The sequence below is a fragment of the Sebastes fasciatus genome, chromosome 20 (assembly GCF_043250625.1).
Source record: "Sebastes fasciatus isolate fSebFas1 chromosome 20, fSebFas1.pri, whole genome shotgun sequence".
Classification (NCBI taxonomy): Eukaryota; Metazoa; Chordata; class Actinopteri; order Perciformes; family Sebastidae; genus Sebastes; species Sebastes fasciatus.
The window spans coordinates 17213112-17235374 of NC_133814.1; the positions used below are offsets into that span (position 1 = coordinate 17213112).

General features: G+C 40.5%; 1 protein-coding gene across 2 annotated transcripts in view; it reads left to right on the forward strand.

Annotated features, from left to right (window-relative positions):
- adkb (adenosine kinase b) overlaps nucleotides 1-22263 on the forward strand; it is a 123226-nt gene that overhangs the window by 16153 nt on the left and 84810 nt on the right. For both annotated transcript variants that reach the window (XM_074619462.1, XM_074619463.1), the window contains one exon: nucleotides 4875-4953. In XM_074619462.1, coding sequence (XP_074475563.1) covers nucleotides 4875-4953 — 79 coding nt within the window. The remainder of the gene's footprint in view (nucleotides 1-4874; nucleotides 4954-22263) is intronic.

Genomic DNA, 22263 nt, shown 5'->3' on the forward strand with positions numbered 1-22263 from the left:
AACAAATAAGTGCTTCTATTAGTCTCAAATTGGAAGGTATGAAATTGAAAAATAGCACGGTGCCTTTAGTTAAGAGTGGCATTTAACCAAAGTGTCAGGGGCAGTCTCTTGTAAAAGCACGCGTTATGTAACACAAGACCGTCCATACATTAGTGGAATGCATGGCATAGTTGGAATTGCTCTTCCATTGAACACCACGAGCAGCGTTTTAAAAGCAGAGGTTACTGGCTGAGGACATTTTGTTCAAAAACAATTTCTTTTTCCTCCGCTCCCTCCCATCACCGAGAGAGCTCAGACTGCAGTAGATGGAAAGGGATTTTCTCTTCCTAAATGGCCAAGGGGGCCGTTTACGGTGTCACAACTATGGGATCACATGATGTTTGAGGGTGTAAAGGTCTCGAGGCAGCTGCTCCTTTTCGGATGGGATTTTCGAGGCGTCCAAGAGCAGGGCCCCATGCTGTCTGCACTGAAAGGTGGAGCAAATACTTCTAGGAAGGGAAAAAAGAAAAAAGCTGAAAATCCTCAGAAGCTGTGTGTCTATTTGAAATGGGTTTCTGGAGTCCCTCGGCTGCCTTCATGTTATAAACACCCACAGTGCTCAAATTCTTCCTTTGTCAAGGAGTCATAACAGGTGTCTCAGGAAGGATTTTTTTTCCCCGGTTAGCATATTTTCCACTTGCATGGAAAGTTTTCTTTATTAGGAACATTCTGCCCTGGGTAGACCCCTCGCCTTGAGACATGATATGCAGACTTTCTTTGAAGCAGTAAAGGTTACTTTCACACTCGCTCAGAATTCGGCCATGCCTTGTTAAACCAGGTTGTGCTGAAGTATTGAACACCTCTGGCTGACATGTGTTGGTAAGCCATGATGCACTTTGCATACATATTACTCGCCCTGTCTGCAGTGAGGACACACAATACACATATTTCTATGTTCAACTTCAAAATTCAAGTTCGCTCACCCCCTCCCAAAACGTGCAACCTTTGACCTCCCCAGAAAATGTTGTTTTAGTCCTAAAAAGGGAATGCATCTGTGCTCTGTAACAGAGCCTTTACATAACCAGCACCCCTTGGGATTACACTCAAGCATTTCCTCAAAAAAACCCTCTTATGCAGTTAATTTAAGTTGGAATTACACATAACGCCAGTGGGAATGGTATGGTGCACCTTGAACTATTTACCATGTCATTGGATTTTTCCCCCCGATGTAAATACTTGCAAATTGATAGTCTTCAATTTACAGTTGAGGGAATGAAAAAAAGCCAAGGACCTCCTTATGTGGCGTATCATCTCGACTGCAGTTAGGTCAATTTCCTTAGCAGGGTGGACACGTTTATATAGCCAGCCCCCTGGGAGGCTGTTTGTGTGAACGATGTGGAGAATACACATTATTCATGTTCTCAGCTCCCCAGATAAAGACTCTATCTCGCAGCGTAGCCCAGCTTTGCATCACGTTACGCCTAAGCATTGAAGCTATTGATGTTTGAAATGGCAGTATGATGGGAAAATACAAAAAAAAAATGATAGAAACCGCCTTCAGTATTTCACTGGAGACCCAAGGGTGTTGCTGCGGTTTATGTTTGAAAACTCAGCAATTGTTTACTCCCCACTCCCCAATGTCATGTCTGTTTTCTTGACTCATTGTGTTTAGTCTGTTCCACTCATCTCTAAACTCCGCGGTACGGTTCATACATCAAACATTTAATCAGATGTGGTCTCCAAACAAGTTATCCGGCTATGAGGTTTTTTTGTACACAAGGAAATTGTAAAAACTTGTTTTTCTAATTGCTCTGAAAAACACCACCGATGAAATACAAAATGGCGGCCTATCTGGAAAGATGAATAGCTTCTTTTTTATTTCATGCATCCCCTTTGAGGGAGCAGTTCAAGTTCCCTCAGAAAATAACTTTCGCTGCTCATCTTGCTTTAATACTGTTTGGCTAACTACAACCATGTGTGGACAATGTTCCTCTTTTGCTTTTATCAAGTTGGCATTTAGACCCTAACTGCCTCTTTTCAATTCCAGCAACATTTGTGGTCAAGTATCCCATTTAACAAAATCCAGCACTTGCTCGCAGCTTTTTCTTTTTTTGCTCTTTTTTTCTTTTTAAGCAGTTTATATAAACAGCGTGCACCTGGAAGGTCACAGATGAAGAATGGCGAAAAAAAAAAAATAAGTATGCCATTTTCAACTATATTATATTGCCGAGTTGACATGCTGCTGTCATTTTTACAGAAGGACAGAAAAGAAAAAATCAAAACATTTTGATGAGTTAACCCAGTGATTCCCACAACAAGGGGGTTCATCTGCAGTTGCCAGGATACGTGTTACGTTTGTAGAGTAGCTCGATACATTAAAAGAAATAGAAATTGCAGAGAGCCGTAACACTGTGTCTTGCAATTGAAGCAGAGAGGTTCAAACGGGTTACTAAAAGTAATGCATAAATGGTTTAAAATAGTCAGGTAAAATGAATAGCTAAATGGTTGAAATTGTAAGTGATAGATGAATGGTGAGAATAGTTACCCAAAAAGTAATAGATAAATGGTTGAAATAGTTAGTGATAAGTAATAGATGAATGGTAGGAATAGTTCCCTAAAAGTAATAGATAAATGGTTGAAATAGTTAGTGATAAGTAATAGATGAATGGTAGGAATAGTTCCCTAATGGTAATAGATAAATGGTTTAAATAGTTAGTGATAAGTAATAGATGAATGGTAGGAATAGTTCCCTAAAAGTAATAGATAAATGGTTGAAATAGTTAGTGATAAGTAATAGATGAATGGTAGGAATAGTTCCCTGAAGGTAATAGATAAATGGTTGAAATAGTTAGTGATAAGTAATAGATGAATGGTAGGAATAGTTCCCTGAAGGTAATAGATAAATGGTTGAAATAGTTAGTGATAAGTAATAGATGAATGGTAGGAATAGTTCCCTAAAAGTAATAGATAAATGGTTGAAATAGTTAGTGATAAGTAATAGATGAATGGTAGGAATAGTTCCCTAAAAGTAATAGATAAATGGTTGAAATAGTTAGTGATAAGTAATAGATGAATGGTAGGAATAGTTCCCTTAAGGTAATAGATAAATGGTTGAAATAGTTAGTGATAAGTAATAGATGAATGGTAGGAATAGTTCCCTAAAGGTAATAGATAAATGGTTGAAATAGTTAGTGATAAGTAATAGATGAATGGTAGGAATAGTTCCCTAAAAGTAATAGATAAATGGTTGAAATAGTTAGTGATAAGTAATAGATGAATGGTAGGAATAGTTCCCTGAAGGTAATAGATAAATGGTTGAAATAGTTAGTGATAAGTAATAGATGAATGGTAGGAATAGTTCCCTAAAGGTAATAGATAAATGGTTGAAATAGTTAGTGATAAGTAATAGATGAATGGTAGGAATAGTTCCCTAAAGGTAATAGATAAATGGTTTAAATAGTTAGTGATAAGTAATAGATGAATGGTAGGAATAGTTCCCTAAAGGTAATAGATAAATGGTTTAAATAGTTAGTGATAAGTAATAGATGAATGGTGAGAATAGTTCCCTAAAAGTAATAGATAAATGGTTTAAATAGTTAGTGATAAGTAATAGATGAATGGTAGGAATAGTTCCCTGAAGGTAATAGATAAATGGTTTAAATAGTTAGTGATAAGTAATAGATGAATGGTAGGAATAGTTCCCTGAAGGTAATAGATAAATGGTTTAAATAGTTAGTGATAAGTAATAGATGAATGGTAGGAATAGTTCCCTAAAGGTAATAGATAAATGGTTTAAATAGTTAGTGATAAGTAATAGATGAATGGTGAGAATAGTTCCCTAAAAGTAATAGATAAATGGTTTAAATAGTTAGTGATAAGTAATAGATGAATGGTAGGAATAGTTCCCTAAAGGTAATAGATAAATGGTTTAAATAGTTAGTGATAAGTAATAGATGAATGGTAGGAATAGTTCCCTAAAGGTAATAGATAAATGGTTTAAATAGTTAGTGATAAGTAATAGATGAATGGTAGGAATAGTTCCCTAAAAGTAATAGATAAATAGTTGAGATTGTTAGATAATTCATCTATATATAATTATATATAATTCATCATCTATTGTTAATAGAGGAATGGTGGGAATAGTTAAAGTAATGGATAAATGGTTGAAATAGTTAGCTAAAAATATCAAACGGTTGAAATTCTTAGCAAAGTCATGTGTAAATGGTTGAAATGACCAGCTGCCACTCCAAGTGGCCAATAGTATACCAACCTCAACTTATTAATCATCTTCATATTGACATAAAGATTCTGTTGGCATTCTAAATGTATTCTGTTAGCATAATGTTAGCATGCTAAAATGTATTAATTAAGTCTGGCATGTTAGCATGCTAACTTTTGGCATGTTAGCATGCTTAAGATGTTATGTAGGCATACTTACAAGATGCGATTTGATATGTGTTTAGCATGTTAGCAGGTTGTGATGCTAACATTAGTATTTCAACTTGCTTGCATGGCTCACATTACAACTGAGACTCACTGGAATTCAGTTAACATATGACATGTTGATAGTGATAAAAAGGTTGATCCTCAGAGTCATTAGGATTCGTTCTCTGGAGACCACAAATGTCTGTACTAAAATTCATTATCTGTATCCACAGCTGCTCTACAACTGTACCTGTGTAACCTCTCCTAATGGATTTTGTATTGACTCATTTTGTGGTGCTTATGAAATGCAATTTCTCTTCACTCCTCCTACACATGTTGTAATGTGTTAATAAACCTGTAGTCTGCCCATGTTACAGCTGGTTGTATCTGGTGTTTACACTAAGCCTTTATCAGCAGGTCTGTTCTGATTCACTTAGTGGTTAATCTTGTACTTCATTTTTTTTTTTCAGATTTGAAGAAATTGTCAAGAGGAACAAAGTCGAGTACCATGCCGGCGGTTCGACCCAGAACTCCGTGAAAATTGCTCAGGTTAGTGTTCTCTGGCCCTCCGTAGTGCGTTTTGAATAGACGGTGATATGCTTCTAACCTTAGGTCTGTCAGCCTGGGAATACAGAGCATAGCTGCACAGCATGTTGACACATTACAGCTTTAGGTGTTGCGCATTCATCAGACCTGCCGTGGAAAGAGAAAGGCGGGGAGGATTCATAATATTTGCAGTGTTATCTAGTTGGCCTAATTTCCTGAGACATATCAAACATCAATTAGAGAGAATTACAAGTAGATGCAATTAACATGTCACAAGGAATTATATCAAACAAATGCTGATCTTCTCCCTGGCTGTTAGACAGATTCGAGCATCTAAAAGAAATTGGTGATAGTCCAAATCTAAAATGGCAATCTGAACTTGAGAAGATTATTCACTGAATCCTTCTTTTTTTTTCTTCTTTTTTTTTAAGTGACTGCAGTAAGTCTGTGAATTTGACATGCAGTGATTAGCTGCTGATAAGGCTTTGGTCTGCTCACAATAAACAAAGAAAAAGCACCCAGCTGAAAAATAATTCTCTTCCAAGGAGAAATGAGTGCAGAAGCTAATTGAGAGGCTGATGTTTGTGAAAGCGCCGTCTCTTTCTTGTGTGTGGGTTTTTTGTTTGTACGTGTCGGTACAGTGTGTAGAGTTCGTCTTTGTACACATGTGCTTGTGTGTGTGTGTGTGAGTGTTTTTTTTATGTGTGTATTTAGCACAAGATAGATACAGAGAGAGGGAAAAGAAAGCCGGCAGGCCCTCAGGCTGCCACCATCTCCATGCTTTGGAGACAGTAAGCATCCTTTAAAAAGAGACGCGGAGCTGTGCACCTCCATACAAACACTCTTTAATTATCACCATCAGAAGCGTTTACATAAACCTCAGTCACTCACAGACATTAACTGCCAGCTTGATTTTATTGGCCAACAACTCCCCCTATTTTAAATAGCGTGTGTGCTAGATGCAGTTAAATGTAAAGAGGACCTATTGTGCTCATTTTCAAGTTCATACTTGTATTTGGGGTTTCTACTAGAACATTAGAATGTTTGCATGCTTTAATGTTCAAAAAGCACTTCACCTTCCTCACCCTCTGTTTGAGCTCCTGCCCCGCCCTCTCGAAGAGCCCAGTCTGCTCTGATTGGTCAGATGGCCCACTGTTATGATTTGTCAACCGAATCAAACTCTTCGGACTCCGCTCCGGCTCTGCTCGAACCAAGCCCCCAGGAAGAGCGCCGTGCTTTTTTTCGTAGTGGCCAAACAGCGGAACAACAACTTCCGTGTCCATCATGTGATGCCATTGAGCCCAAAAATACTTTTCCCCATAGACTTACATTGGAAAAGATACGTCTGTAACTTGGCAGATAATTTTTCTTGAGGTGAATCAACTTCCCAAATACGAACACTTAAATAGCCCTTATTTAAATCATTAGGTCCTAAAAGTTGGAATATGTACTAATAGCCGAATCCAGAGTTATTTTCCTTCCTTCGTTCATGTGAATGAGCCAAAGACCGAGGCTGGACCGAGGGCTGGGAGGTGGGGTTGAAGGAAACGCTACTGCGCCTGCTCTATGGGCCCAGTGGATGCGGAAGCCCGCCGGATGATCCGGGTACTTTACATCACCCCGGGGAGCCCGCCCCAAACGCTGTATCCAATTCTCTTTATACATCCATGGCTCGAACTAGCTGTGTTTGAGGGCGTGCCAAACTAGACGCTAGGCAGGTATTATGCAAATATGTTACTTGGTGACATCACCATGTTACGGAAGAAAAGGCGTGGACTTTGGGCTTTGTAACTTTGCAGACCTTTTACATGCACAAAAACACTATATAACACACTAAAGGAAAGGGAAAAAGCACAAAAGCATAAAAGGTTCCCTTTAAAAAAGAAAAGAGCTGGTGGGCTCACTTTTCCACTTACAACCTTGAAAATTGTAACTGCAAAATTTTCAACAGAGATTATATCCGTGTTTCTTGTCATTACACTAGCTAAAGCTATAGATTTAGTTTGGTCTGCTTCAGTAAAGACCTTGCCAAGGATTTATCATGTTTTATTTAAGAAGACACTGAAGGAAGTGCCCCAAGGTGCATATCAAGTCCTTTGTGAAATCAGATGGAGAAGGAGATCTTTATTGCAGGCCCTTGCTGGAGAAAGAGCCGTCATGGCCTCTGTGCCCCCGTGAGAAGCGTTCAGTCAACTAAATTGGTCTTATAATGGCATGGCAGACCCCAGTCAAATGTTATTCTACTCTGTTTATTTGGATATTTACCCCCTTCAGAGAGAAGATGTAGAGCCGATTCTGAAATGCTCACGATAACAAGAGTGTTTTCGTCCCACACCCAGAAGTCTCAGAAACAGTTTCTGTCAATATATACCTTGAAGCGCTGACTTTTTCCACATTCCACTTTCAGGTGATGGTGTTCTTTTATGAAAAATGTATAATGCATAACTGGCTCCCAGATTATCACATTGTAGCACTTGCAATATGTGAAACTTCAAACCCCGCTGTATTGTGGAAGCTGAACCTTCAAACACGAATGATATGCACCGCAGCACTGAATCCACATCAAAGGGCCCAGTGACTTAAATGAGATGCTCGATCCAGGGCAGGTTTGCTCAGGAGCACCAACCGCTGCTGGAGGAGGGAGAGAAGTGTTCAGAGGCTTTGCACAGGAATCGCTGCGCACGCTGGGAAAACCCAGGGTGTGGGAGGATCAATGCGTTTGCCAGTAGAACCCGTACTTTCCTCCAAAACCTAACCGCTTCATCGGAGGCTGTAATAGGTTAAATACTGCCGCTTCATCTATGAGTTAAGATTTCTGCACTATCAAGGAAAACCTAAACCTCGGCTTTAAGAAGATGCAGAATCGATGGTAATTGGATTTAGTCAAATGAGAATTGACCAAGCTGAAGCTTAGATGGATAAGTATTGTTTCCCTTTAACCGCTGTCTCTGCCCCGCTCTTTGATCAAAATCATCCGTTGCAGTGTTTGCTAGTCGTCGATTGGTTGCACTCAGTGCTATTTTAGCCCTGATAAATTTTTTTTTTTTTTTTTCACTTTTCATGCATTATGGCTCCTGTCACTACTTATCCATATTCAAAGCACACATCATGACAAACTAGAAGTCCCAAGGTAGACGTATCAACTAGGGCTGTCAATTAAAATTAAAATATTTAATCGCACATTTTTTTATCTGTTTAAAATGTACCTGAATGGGAGATATGTCAAGTATTTATACATACATTTATATATACTTATCAACTTGGGAGTGGGAAAATATGCTTGCTTTATGCAAATGTATGTATATATGTATTATTGGAAATCAATTAACAACACAAAACAATGACAAATATTGTCCAGAAACCCTCACAGGTACTGCATTTAGCATAAAAAATATGCTCAAATCATAACATGGCAAACTGAAGCCCAACAGGCAACAACAGCTGTCAGTGTGTCAGTGTGCTGACTTGACTATGACTTGCCCCAAACTGAATGTGATTATCATAAAGTGGGCATGTCTGTAAAGGGGAGACTCGTGGGTACCCATTGAACCCATTTACATTCACATATCTTGAGGTCAGAGGTCAAGGGAACAGCTAGTATGACATGGTTGCTACCAATGGATTCCTTAGGTTTCTAGTTTCATATGATAACAGTATCTTCAATCGCTTTAAAAGCCCGCTTCAACCTAAAAATCAAGTTTCGTTAATTCGTTAAAGAAATTAGTGGCATTAAAACAAATTTGCGTTAATGCGTTATTATCACGTTAACTTTGACAGCCCGAGTATCAACACATCTTACTTCCTTATCTGTGCACCAGTGCTCCTTTATAAGCCTTAGATTTTGTTTGGATCAAGTCGGTGAAGTTGCAACAAGCTTGTATGTCTGGCTCTGATTCTTAAGAAGAAGAAGAAGAAAGAAAAAAAAAAGCAACGATAGAAGTGGGTTGGAGGTTGTTGGCTTTGCCCAGGCTCTAACAAACACCATGCCCTGAAGGTGCATCCGACATAAAGGCTCACCTACTGGATGTTGCAGGGCTGTAAGGTAACAAAAACCAGCCCGGCGTTGCTTGCTCACATACAGCCTCACACATCAAAGGGCTTCTCCTCAGATAGGGCACGGCGGGAAACAACAATCCTATTTTATTTTCAGTCATTTGTAGATGAAGGGGGGGAAAAAAATGGCCTTTCTGAGCATGCGATGCAGAATCCGGTACCGCCGCCTCTGAGCATGCATGGTGTTTATCGCAGGTGACAGAATCGGTGGGGCGAGTCGGTTGACTGGAGGGCTATATCAAGAAGCACAGTCAATTCATTTAGACAGAACATCAAAGTCCTCCAACAGCTCCTTAGGGCCACGAGATTGAAGTCTGAGCAGAGACAGGCTCATAGGGAGTTATTGCCGCTGCCAGGGAAGTAGATCCTACTCTTGAGTGCCTCGTGTAAACCGTGCATTCTCATTATGCTCCTCACAAATCAACTGCATTGACATATTTTATTTCTTTGCACTGTAAGCAGGCTTTGTACCCACTCACCAAAGGGACAAATTGCTGTGCCTAAGTGCCCTAGCTGTGAACGCGTCACAAAAAAAAGTTGTGATTAACTATATTCCCCTGTTCTTTATTTAGATTGCACGCTTTGTTTGCAGTCCGTATCATCAATTCACCGTGATGTCTTAATTATTGTTTAGAAAGTAAAGGCTTTTGAAAAATCTGCCGTCTCTGTTTTGGTTATGATGCCTGTTTAACATTTCCTCCGACTTGGTCAATCGTGGACGGGGTGAGTGGGGCCCAGCAGGCTTTGGATGTTGGCTCTGAGCTCTTAATTGGAAACGCATGTGCAGCGCCACACTGTTGAAAGTTGTATTTAAAAAACAGAACAATCCCACAGCACTACTTCGACTTCGAGAAAAAAAAAAAAAAAGTTCCTCACCAGCTCATATTTTGTAGGGGAATACTTAAAAACCGGGTTTGATGTCTCATTGAAGGCATTGACTTATTTTTCTCGGGGTGAAAATATTCCATGACCTAATGTTTGGCTTTTACGGCTCGTTTTTTTTTGTTAAATAAATAAAGAACAGCAACTTGCCTCCATTCGAATGGGGCTAAATGAAGAAATGCCTACGTCTGGTTCCACTTAGAGAAAAAGAGGACAGTTAAGGAGAAAGAGTGGAGCTTTTGTGTTCAAACTGTGTGACTGAACTTGCAGGAGGATGTGCTTATGCGCTAAAAGAGGGCATTCACAATTTTACCGTTGCTTTCTGTTTTTACATCTCACACTTTATGATTGGTGTTAAGACAAATATTCTTTGTCTGTGAGGAGACTTTTGAGTGATTCGATTTCGAGTCATTCTTGGATAAGAGCTTTTTGGTTTTTGATCACACCGAGTGAGCTTGTAGTTGCATAGATGTCGGCGCAGCTGTGCCGAAATGAGCACACTAATGACCGATTAAAACCTGAACCCTGGTGGGCCTTTGAGTTTCACACCGCAGAAATCAACCCTCTCAAGTGTGTGCCTGTTGTTAAAGCAAAAGCCCCTTGTTTGTTTTAAGACAGGTTAATTGCTGAACCACTGTTAGCACCCGCTCTGAGCCGTTTTATGGCGCCGGGGTCTTGCCGTTTCCTCCCCATTACGAAGCAGCGGAAGGTTACAGTCTGTTAAGCTTCTTGTGAGAGATGCATGAAACCAAATGGATTTTTCCCCCCTTTTTCATTCCCATCTCCACTCATTCTAGACATTCCAGGTGTGCAAGTGTGCACTTGAGGGAGGGGAGGGGGGGGGGGGGGGGGCTGCCATTGTTTTTTCCCCGGCACAAGCAGCGGAAGCAACGAACGCCTCATTCGCTTTGATGAGCGATGTGTTCATGCGTGGGCTTCAATGTCACCCGCCATGAGGCAGCTGTGAAGTCGCAGCTCACGTCTGCGGTGCCATTTACTCAATGATGAAGTGGGGAGATCTCTGTTGGTTCCACATCCACCTCCCCTTTACACACACATGTACGTGCACACACACGCACCGCCTGAGCATGTGTTCCTCCCACCTCAACTGTATTGTGACTGTATGTCACAGCTAATACCAGCACGCATTAAATCTCAAGCTCTGTGATCACGATGATAAAGGTTGACTGGGCGATTATGCAAGGCTTTGTCATCAGAGGGGATTTGTTAACAGCTGATTGGCCCCGCCGCGTGGCGCCTCCTTTCTTCTGTTTCCTCGGAATTTGACTTTCACACAAAAATAATTTGTTTGATTTAATTTTCCTCACAGATGCGCGAGATTTTTTTGTGTTGCCCTGGCGAGAAACAGCACAGATTGCCGTATAGGTGACACATTACCGTCCCCGTTGAAGTTAATTTGCCGTCAAATTTGCGACTTAATTTAAGCTGCCAAAGGGAAGACGTGGGGAGTAGATTGTAACTCATAAGTATGCATTGGAAAGAGTGTTGATTAACATTGAGGGCTCGAGAGACAGACTCCACTCAACGTGTATCATCTGGCCTCAGAGGCTGGCAGTGGAATTGAATGTGATATCTTGCATAACGTGTCCTTGCTTTAAGTCCTTGGTTCCAGGCTCAGGAAGAAAGGCAGCACCGTTGGCTTGCTTGCTTTTTTGCTTGGCTGTTGTACAGTTGCCCGGGCTCGAGGCGAGCTCTGAGTGAAATCTAAAAGGACTTGTGAAAGAGACAGTAGTCCACATATCTGGCAGCATTCTCATGTCAAATTAGCGAATGATATTTTTGCACAGGACAAGTCGCTGTATTCTGCAGCCACTTGTACGTTTGGTGCACAGGCGATTAAAAAAAACTGTGCTCACATGAGCCTTTCAGACTATAAACAATGGTTCATTAAACAAACTATTGGTTGGAATCATGTGTTGACACAGGTCAAGTCACTGATGAATGAAAAGATGATTGTGCATTTTACACAACCGCTCTACATTTTCATACGATTATTGAACGATGCCCCCTCTCTCATATTTCCCCGCAGAATGTCTGTGGCAGTAGCATTTATTTGGCACATTCTCAGCATGCTCCCACTCTTGCGGTTGAAGTGTTGCATAGCAACTGAGAAAAACAGCTTTAAATATTTTGGTTAAAAAGGTCTTAAGAAAATAAAGAACAGCCTGCAATTACTGTTCATTTCTCCCGAGTTCATAAGTTTAAGGAGCTGTTGTATTGTGCCAAGTAATAAATGAAATACCAAATTAGGCTTTGTGTTTGCTTGGAAAAACTGAGAAAACGGTACGTCTGGAATATTACGTCCCCCTCGTGCCAATTCAGTTATTCATCTATAGCTATTTTGTTTATCGAATAAATGCTGGCAGCTGTCTGCACCTCCACTAATTCACAAGTGTTTTGAAACAAAGCTCGCGGTAGTTTTCAGAGTGCAGCTTGGCTCAGTTTTCAAGCCGAGCGAGTATATCTGTGACAGGATGGAAAATGTGTAGGTGAGTGCAAATTTGAAGTGATGTGCCTCAGGAAAACGGATGGGGATGGATCGACGACGGGGATGGGGGCGCATGTGGAGAGAGAGAAGGCTGGATGACGCACAGCAGGTGACAGACAGACACTAATAGTAATGGCTCTTATCAGTGCTTCGCTCGCTCCCTCTTTTCACATGGGCTCTGACATCCTCCTCCTACTCCACCCCCTCCATCTAGCAGGGGGTGCTGGGAGCTCGCTGGGTTGTGCAGCCCGCTCAGACGGAAAGAGCCTGCCAAACACCGGTCCCCTCACATATAAATTGCATCATTAACATCGCCTAGATTATTCCAAGCTCTCCCACCGGGTTTATGGCAGCACCGGCTCAACTTAACTATTTGACTCGCTGAAGACATTCAGGTTTCCTGAGTGAGCTGTGCTCAGATCTGTGGTGAAATGCGCCAGTTCTATTCTCTCTTAAGGTTTTAAACAAATCCAGAGGAAATCTGTCTGCTTTTTTTTCACCCAGAGAGGCTTATTATATAGTCTAATGTGCTTTATTTTCTATGTGGAGTTGTCAAAACTTGAGTGCTGTGTTGTCATGCACACCAAAGGAAGACTGGTTACTATTAGGGCTGGGCGATATGGTAAGAATTAGTGCTGAGCGTCACGGCTGGAATCAATTTTGTTGATAGTATCTAAATATGTATCACACTATAACAAATCAAATGCGTATTTAATGCAACACATAGCTGTGTTGCACTGCATTATATCAGACAAGTCTCTTCACATGAATTAAAACAAAAAGTTCGATACCCAACTTTGTAGTTTTTTATCACAATTTATAGTCTGTATTACAGCACTGCGTAAAATTGAACAATAACACAATATGCTCATTTAATCTAATCTATGTTTTCAATGAAAGACGATACATGTTACAATTTGGCAGCATCTAGTGGTGTGGTTGCATATTGCAACCAACTGTGCACACCTTTGCTCACTCCTGTCTTTTTTAGACTGTGGTAACGTGAGCCGATGAGTGCAAAACCATGGTAACGCCATACGAAAACACAACGAATCTTAGTTTCAGGTGATTATACACTAATGAAAACATAGTTATGAATATTATATTCCATTTCTGCTAATAGATGAAAAGTTCAAAGGAACAGTGTGTACCATTGAAATCCGACCTTATAGTTTATAATAGTTCAATTTCATAATATAAATAATATTTTTCTGACATTGATATATATATATATCACAATATTTAAAATCACATGATAAAAAAAAAGTAATTAATGTTCAATGACATGCATTACACCAGACAAAATTCATCATATGTGTAAAACAAAAACTTCAATAACTATATTATTAGTTTTTAATTAGATTTTTCTGTGAATCGATTATTTGGATGCCTGTATTTTATAAGACGATAACAAGATATGACGCCATCATGGTTATTATTTAGTGCTGAAAGAATTAGTGGAGTAATTGGTTAGTCAATGAAAAGAAAATTAAAGTAATGTGTCAAGCAAAAAATGTCAAACAATCACCTGTTTCAGCCTCTTAAACGTGATGTTTTGCTGCTTTTCTGTGTTTTATATCATAGTAAACAAAGTGTTTTTGGACTATGGTAACACATTATTATTCTATTATTCTATTATTTTTAATAGATTAGCATATTAATTGAATAATTTCAATAAAATATAGTTAGATAAATTAATTACTGTCCAACTGTAGTTGCTATAAACTTTAACACAACTTTAACATCAACACCACTTGATTCTGCTAATTGTCCCTTCTTTAAGTTACATAAGACAACCCGTGATCTATCGCCCCTCAGAAGGAGATTCTTAAGTCCAATTGACATCTGCAGTGGAGCTGGATGTAGCTTCCTCCTCAGATCAGTAGGCAATTAACTCTGTAATTACTATCCGAGGTCGGGGTTAAGCTCCGAGTTAAAGGTTGGAGCAGCAAACATTTTATATGATCCTCTTACTCTATTATCCTTTCTCACTGCTACAAGGTTTTACCTCATGGGGAGAATACATTACATAAAGCCCCTTGGCAATTACTCCTCAATGAATATCCTCATGGTGTATAGTCCATATGATTAATCTGGCATCCCCTCTGCCCCTGTCCAACCGCGGGCCCGGCTCTGCTTACCATGCAAGTTTCATTTTCACCTGAACAAATGGCTCCTTTAGACAAAAAGTGCCAACCTTTTACTTTTACTGGCTGCTCGGGAGAAAAAAAAAAAAAACAAGAGAAAAGGAGAGGGAGAGCACAACCTCCTGCAGTAAAAACAGATATTCCAACAGGGAGAAAAAGGAATGGGTGGGGTCAGAGCGGTTGGTGGTGTTGGGGAGTTTTTGGGAGGGGGGTGGGGGGGACGCTTAATAGTGTTGAATAAAGGAACATTTATTTTTGTGCTTCGGCCTGTAACAGCCTCAGGAAATAGCTCAGTCTCTTGATCGGGAGCAAATCCTATTAACTTACAGTGCTCTCACTCAGGGTAATGGTCTCCACCTTGAGACTTGGGAGAGCACTTTTCCCTCTGACACATTGATACGGGTGTCTGGAGGGCTTGGCGTTGGGTAGTCTAACACTCGGGCAGAGACTAATCAAGTCAAACAATCTGCCGGGCTGGAGCAACACGGAGTGAGGATGTTGATATCCAGCGAGCTCATTCAACAGGCCCCTTCACACGTTCCTAACCCAATACCGAAGGATCAGTGCGCGGGATCAGTTCAAGATCAGGTTATTCGAGCCCCTGAGAATTGTAAAGCGATCCCCGAGCAGCTTTTGCTTTCTCAGGAGCGATCGGAGCTGTCGGCTCTGTTATAGACTGCGAGGGCCAGGGCCAAAGGGAACTCCTGGGGTCTCCATTTATTTCTGTCCAGCAAGGGTTGGGCTGTGAGAGTGTTTGCACTGTATGTGTGTGTTTTGTGGGGGAAAGTGAGAAAGAGAAACTCAATTTACAGTATGTGGGTAACCACCATCCCTAAAGCCAATTGGTAGAGAAACTCCAATATCTTTTTGTGAAAACATAGGGCACCTCTAGTTTATTATTTTCTGTCAGGAATCTGATGTTTCAAAAAGGGCTGTAGTTTGTTTAAAGCTGCCACATACTGTTATTAGGCTACTGCGAGAACCTCCGGAGAAATGGGAGCTCTCTATCAAAGCATAACTACTCCAATTAAGAGACTGAACCGGATTGAAAATCACCCTTTGTGGGTGGCAACAGACTTCTCCTCTGCTAAAAAGCTGCAAATTGCTGGTTTCCCAGACACATCCCACATGTTTTTGACTATTGGCACCCTTTGAAACCGCCTCATTTAAATGTGTCCTAAACACGTTTGATGCTCTGTGACTCCACTGATGGATCACCTCAGTCTGGACCCGCTCATAAATCCATGTTCAATGGCACGTTCTTCTCCTTTTCACCATTACCCCTTGTGCCTGCTGTCACCCGGCTGTCTTATGTCTGCAGAGTTACAGTGTGTACCTGTCAGATACAATTTATGGCAAGCAATTTGTTGTGTACCATGGGAGTTGCAGTTTCTTGAGAACTTTTTTTTTTTTTCTGTTGTATTTGTTGCACATTAGACATGGGTGTTTCTTATTCAGCAGAGTGAAAATTGAGCATCAGTTTTCGTGATTTGTTTTGTGTTCAGATCGTTTGAAGGATTACAAGCCCATATTTGGGTTTTAGACATAGGCTGTATATAAGAAGTAGAGCTGTCAATCGATTAAAATAGGTAATCGTGATTCACCGTAAATTAATCATGCATTTTTCTCTGTTCAAAATGTACCTTAAAGGGAGATTTGTAGCATTAACTATTTAATGACACGAGAGGGTGGCGATAAATACAACTGAACCCTGAATAAGACATTTACAGGCGACCAAAAAGGTTATTATTAACTTTCATGAACTGAAAGCACACTGTGAAAGGGTTAAAGTTCTACGACGAAAACCTGGACAACTTCCAACCAAGGTAGGGACCTGTCAATCACAAGGTAGCCTCGCACTAAAGCATACCCTGCTTTATGGTCTATTTGACTCTAAATGAGACCATAAATACTAAATGAACATCATGCTGTATTGAAGAAGACTTGAAACTAGTGATTGAGACCATAAACTCATGTTTACAATGTTTACTGAGGTAATAAATCAAGTGAGAAGTAGGCTCATTTTCTCATAGACTTCTGTACAATCAGACTTCTTGTTGCAACCAGAGGAGTCGCCCCCTGCTGGCTATTAGAAAGAAGGCAAGTTAAAGGCACATCCACATTGGCTTCACTTCTCAGACCCTCTGACCTGGAGGTAGCCCTCTGATTTTAGATCATGTAAGCTTTAAGACAGGCTCTTTTTTCCTAGTTCCTGAATCATTTATATTTTGGAGGTACTTGGTTTTCTCTGGACAGCAACATAAGTTAACTCGGGATGAACTGTCATCAGCTTTGTTTGATGCAATAAAAGCAAATGAAAGCACAGCAATTAGATGTTTGTTCTGTCTCATTGTTGCACGACTGCGCCGCCGCTGCTGCTGCTTGTGCTCTCAGCTAGGATTATCGCCCCTAAGAGAGGGAAGCATTACAAAATGACAGCCTCTCATGTCGAACAAGTCAAGCTGATTCAGTGAATATTGAAGAGGTTCCCACCACATGTTCTCCTGCATGTTAAGGGAGCAGCGTTAACCTTGTTTTGATTTGCATCTCCTTTGCAATTAAGATAATATGTCGTAATTAGAATTTTAATGTACCGCTGTGAGATTTTTGATAATTATACAGAATTCTCCGCGGTGATTTTCTCTTTGCCTGCTTGTCTTCACAGATGAATTCATGGCTGATTAGATCACTGCTCTAATCAGATTTGAGTTACATTGTAAGATATCTTCCCACATGTCTCTGTCAAGCTGAGTTTCTCAGTGAAACTGTGAAACGGTTAATGTGACAACACATATGTTCGATAGGGACTTTTACAAATTGTACTTTCACAAGCAGCAGGTTGCTCCATAACAACAGGCAGAAAGCTGAGTTGGAACTTCAGACTGCCAAACCCATGCAATTAAGTGTAAAGGCTGGATAGTTGAATACAGGGTTGAAGTGATGTGTCTGAAATCACTCCCTCCTTCACTTATATACTGTTCTTTACATAATGAACACTCAGCACTTTGCTCTTATTGTGAGCAGTAAATTTGACTCACTGACAGGTGCAGTGTCTCATCACATTTAGCATGGCTCTCTGTTGAATAATGGTATTAAAAAAAAGTATGGTAATGGTATTAAACTAAAAGTAGTGTAAATATTCCATTTTATTCCATTTGAGGGCACTGCAGTATACATTGCACAAGTTTTACACTTTTGGACACTCAAATAAAATGGCATAAAGTAACTATGGTAGCAAATAGGAAGTGATTTTGGATGCACCATTGATCTTTGATGGAACACCTTTTTTCATGTTTCATACCTAGCTTTGTCCTAGCCACTAATAGATGATTAATTGACCATTTAGCCAAAGACACGGTGCAAATTTAGGGATAGTAATTGCGGTCAGACAACTAACTGCACGCATGTTAAAATGCTAATGTTACCATTTTAGCTTGCCTTAATTTTAACAAATAATATACAATGCATGCTGTACATGCTAGTGCTAATAATATCATTTAAGTTGTTTATCAGGTAAAGATACCAATCATTTGCATGAAGTTGTTTACTTTTCATGTCATTATAAATTGAATACGCTTTACGCTTTCAGCTGTTAACCAGAAACTGTTCAAAGGTGCTAAATGCAAGATTGGGAGCATTTCTATTGCCTCCGCATGGCTCTCAACATGGCGACAGCTGAGCCGGCGGCTCGCAGCTAACAGTGCTAACAGTGGAAACAACGGCAAAAGTGCTAACAGTGTTAACCTGGGAGGGAACCGGAGGGTGGGTGTTACACTTCCACGATGACACCGTCGGTTGGGACAACGTTATCCAGTCATGTAACCAGTTGTAGCCAGTGGGGCACGCTCACATACACAAACATGCACTAAAAGGCACGCGCGGCCGGCCCGTCTATGTCAACAAAGCGTGGAGAAGCTCGGATTATGACACACACAGTGGGAGAGTGACTTCATTCTCTGCTCAGGTAGACATTACTCTATATCTTTGCACAGTAAATAGTTGTTTGATGCTATGTTAATGCTCTCAATATCGTATAGAGCACCTTTAAGTTATCCTGATACAGTTTAAGCACCTGTCAACCAATCATAGATGAGTATCACTGATGCCATGAAATAATGAAAATATTAGCCTGCTTACTAAATTAATTAAAGTTAGATGGCGCTGACACCGTTAATAGGACAAAATGTGACCTCACAAAGCAGATCAACATTTCCGAGAAGTGGTGGATAATTGTTTATTTTGTATTTCATCACTCCAACATGAATATAATGAATGAATTTCAGATTTAATTGGTGGTGTTTTAGTGGGTTAGTCTATACAGCCCACAATGCAACACTGGGATAATTCCACATAATGCATATTTCATCAGTGTGCCTAACCTCGATGCATTAACTATGGTTGTTTGTTGTGTGTCTGCCTGTGTTTTCACAGTGCTGCTTCCTAGCTGCTTGTTTTTATTCAGCGCGAGACAGCAGCCAATATTCCCCATGGCCTTTTCACTACAACTGTACCAACCAGTCAATATTGGCAGGAGAATATTTTCCTGCCCCAAGTTGCCACAGTATCAATACTCGAGGACGATAACAGGGGCCAGGGTAAATGAACAGATATCTGCAAAGGAAAACTAAACCTGAAACCTCTTTGTGGTGCGAAATTGGCCACCACAAAGGAATTAATGACGGATCCTTCCAGCATAATTGTCTAATTATGCCGGGCAGATGGGGCACTGCTTTAACTAGGACACATTGTGCTACCTCTCCAGACTCTCCACAACAAAAGGCAAACCAGTGTGACAGCCTCTTCAGCAGTGAGTGGGAGGGAGAGTGAAAGAAAGAAAATGGAGAGAGAGAGAGTAGTGGAGAGGAGGGAAAAAAAAACTGGGTCTGTCACCAAGCCATTCCTCCACTCGATATGTTACCACAGAAACAAATGTATGGTGTAAACACTGCGTGGATCACAGCTCCTGGGAGGTGAATCACTGCAGTGTAATGAGGTTGGTTTACATGCTGCTTCTCAGCTTCCCACCCAGGCTAACTCAATACTTAAACCCTCTAATTAAAGAGAATCGGCCACTAGATAATTGATCACATCGGCTGCCTCGGCATACGCCATCACTGTAAGGCTTCACGCCACTGTTTATTAGAGCTGTCTGCCTGCTTTGTCTCCTGGGGAAGGAAGAGAGAGGGGAAGTGCTAGAGGGGAGGGGTAGATAGGGATGAAACAAAGGTAAACATGTAAAGAAATTAAATCTCCGTTCTTGAAAGCTGCTGTTAAAGTAGCAGTGGGACTAGCTGTAGAATATCACATATCAGTTTGTGTCTCAAGGGTCTTTCAGGCACTTCAGCTGTATGTCACATAGTGATAATACTGCCAGTCTTTGGAAGCATTACTTCCTGTATCAAAAAGTTATTAAAGGGGTATTAAGTAATCTATGACCTACATTGACCTCCATCTGCGACCAAACAACACAGAGATACTGTTTCCCCAATTCCATTACTCTTTCTAAGCAGGCTTTGAAAAATACAGCGGTCAAATATGTGCTTGATTTTTGAGTGTGTGTTGCTCACAAACATTTCTGTCCTATGAATCAATTCACAAGGGAAACAGTGGAGCTTCTCACAGCGGAAAAAAAAGGAAAGTAATCAAATTCCAGATGGTGGCGAGGCAGCTACAGGAACATCTCAGACAACAAAAACAAGAATTGAATTAAATTAAAAAGTTTAATTGGCAGCAGTGGTGTTCCAAAGTTGCAGTTTGATTAACGTCCGTTGATGCAAGTCTCGTTCCCATACAACTAAGCTGCATTCTCAGTTACGTTTCAAGGGATTTTCTCCGGGATTACGGTCGCAGTAGTAAACAGTTTTAAACATGTGGTTAATGTTGTAAATTGAAACGAAACAAAACAAAAACGCGACAAAACTACTTGGTTAGGTTTAATAAAAAACATCATGGTTTGGCTTAAAATCTTTGTTACGTTATTAAGCTACAGACGTAAATTAAAATAAGTAAACATTGACTTTTTCGAAAGTCTTGAGTTTGTTAGATTTATCCACCACCCTGTCTTCCTCCGTACCTGGACTTCCACTGGCTATCATTACAAACATATTTGTGATATGTCAAGAAACAAACGTAATCCACGATATAATATGTTTCCCTTGAAACTAGGGCTGTCAAAGTTACCGTGTTAGCGCAAAATCGTTTTAACGCCACCAATTTCTTTAACGCATTAACACAGTCAATCTTTTGGAGGTTGTAGTGGGCTCAATTTTAAAGCTAGAGTGAACATACTGGCATCATATGGAACTAGATAACCTAATGAATCTATTGGTACCAACCATGTCATACTAGCTTGTCACGGAAAAAGCAAAATAACGCTCCAATCTTCTGCAAAGTTTTGGCGAGGAAAAACTGGCATGGCCATTTTCCAAGAGGTCCCTTGACCTCTGACCTCAAGATATGTGAATGAAAATGGGTTCTATGGGTACCCATACCCTGTTATGATTTGAGCATATTTTTTATGCTAAATGCAGTACCTGTGAGGGTTTCTGGACACAAACATGGGACACAAACAGTGGTGACCTGGGTGAAAGCCCTGTGTTTGTTTGACCCATCCACCACCCTGACTTCCTCCCTACATGGATTTCCACAAACTATCATTAGATACGTCCAAAACAAACATAATCCACAACAAGATACGTTTCCCTCGAAACGTAATTCACAATGCTGTTTCGTTGTATGGGAACGTATTTTTTAGAAGACAGTGCTGTTTCTTAATATACTAACTCTTCTAACGGTAAACACTGAAAAATAATATATTGTACATACTGTGTCATATTAGTATGTAGTATGAAATTAAGACAAATCTTCTGGTGCAGCTGTTTCAAAACAGAGTTTAGGAGCACAATAGTCATTTTTAATGTATTTACTAGTCTCTTGGGTGGCTTGAAGTGGTGAAGAATATGTGGAAGCAGGTGCTGCTAATATAATTATTGTCTCACAATAATACGTATTAGATCTTAACATCATTTTTATGTATAAGAATATGTCGCTTAGGTGGGAATCTTTACATATGTGCATACATTAGAATATTGTTTAATAACAATGCAGCTGTATGCATATAGTTTTTCTTTGTTTAGTTTGCCCTCCTAGCTTTTCTTTTGCGCTTGTGTCTAGTCAGATGGTTATTATTGACCTGTGTTATCTTTACCACTGAGGTCCATCACTGTGTTTAGAAGCAGGCAGACAGGAAGTGACAGGACTGACTATTGAGCATCTTCAGGACCTCTGACTTATAGATTTCCCCTGACTCCCTGTGGTGTGGGGTAATTGCTGAGTTTCAAAAATTGATTTATGGAAAGCAAATGTATCATCAAGGCTAGGGCTGGGACCGGGAGGGGGGGGAGGGGGTGGATTGACGGTGAGCAGACAGAAGAAGAAACAGGGCTGCCGGAGGAACACAACATACAGTAGCATGTATTTGTGGTAAATGGGCCAGGGCTGCGCTTTGTCACCAATCCTGTTCGTGATATTCATGGACAGGATATCGAGGCGTAGTCGGGTGGAGGAGGGTTTGCAGATCGGTGTGCTGAGGATCTCATCGCTGCTTTTTGCAGATGATGTGGTCCTGTTGGCATCATCGGTCTGCGACCTCCAGCACTCACTGGATCGGTTCGCAGCCGAGTGTGACGCAGTCGGGATGAGAATCAGCACCTCTAAATCTGA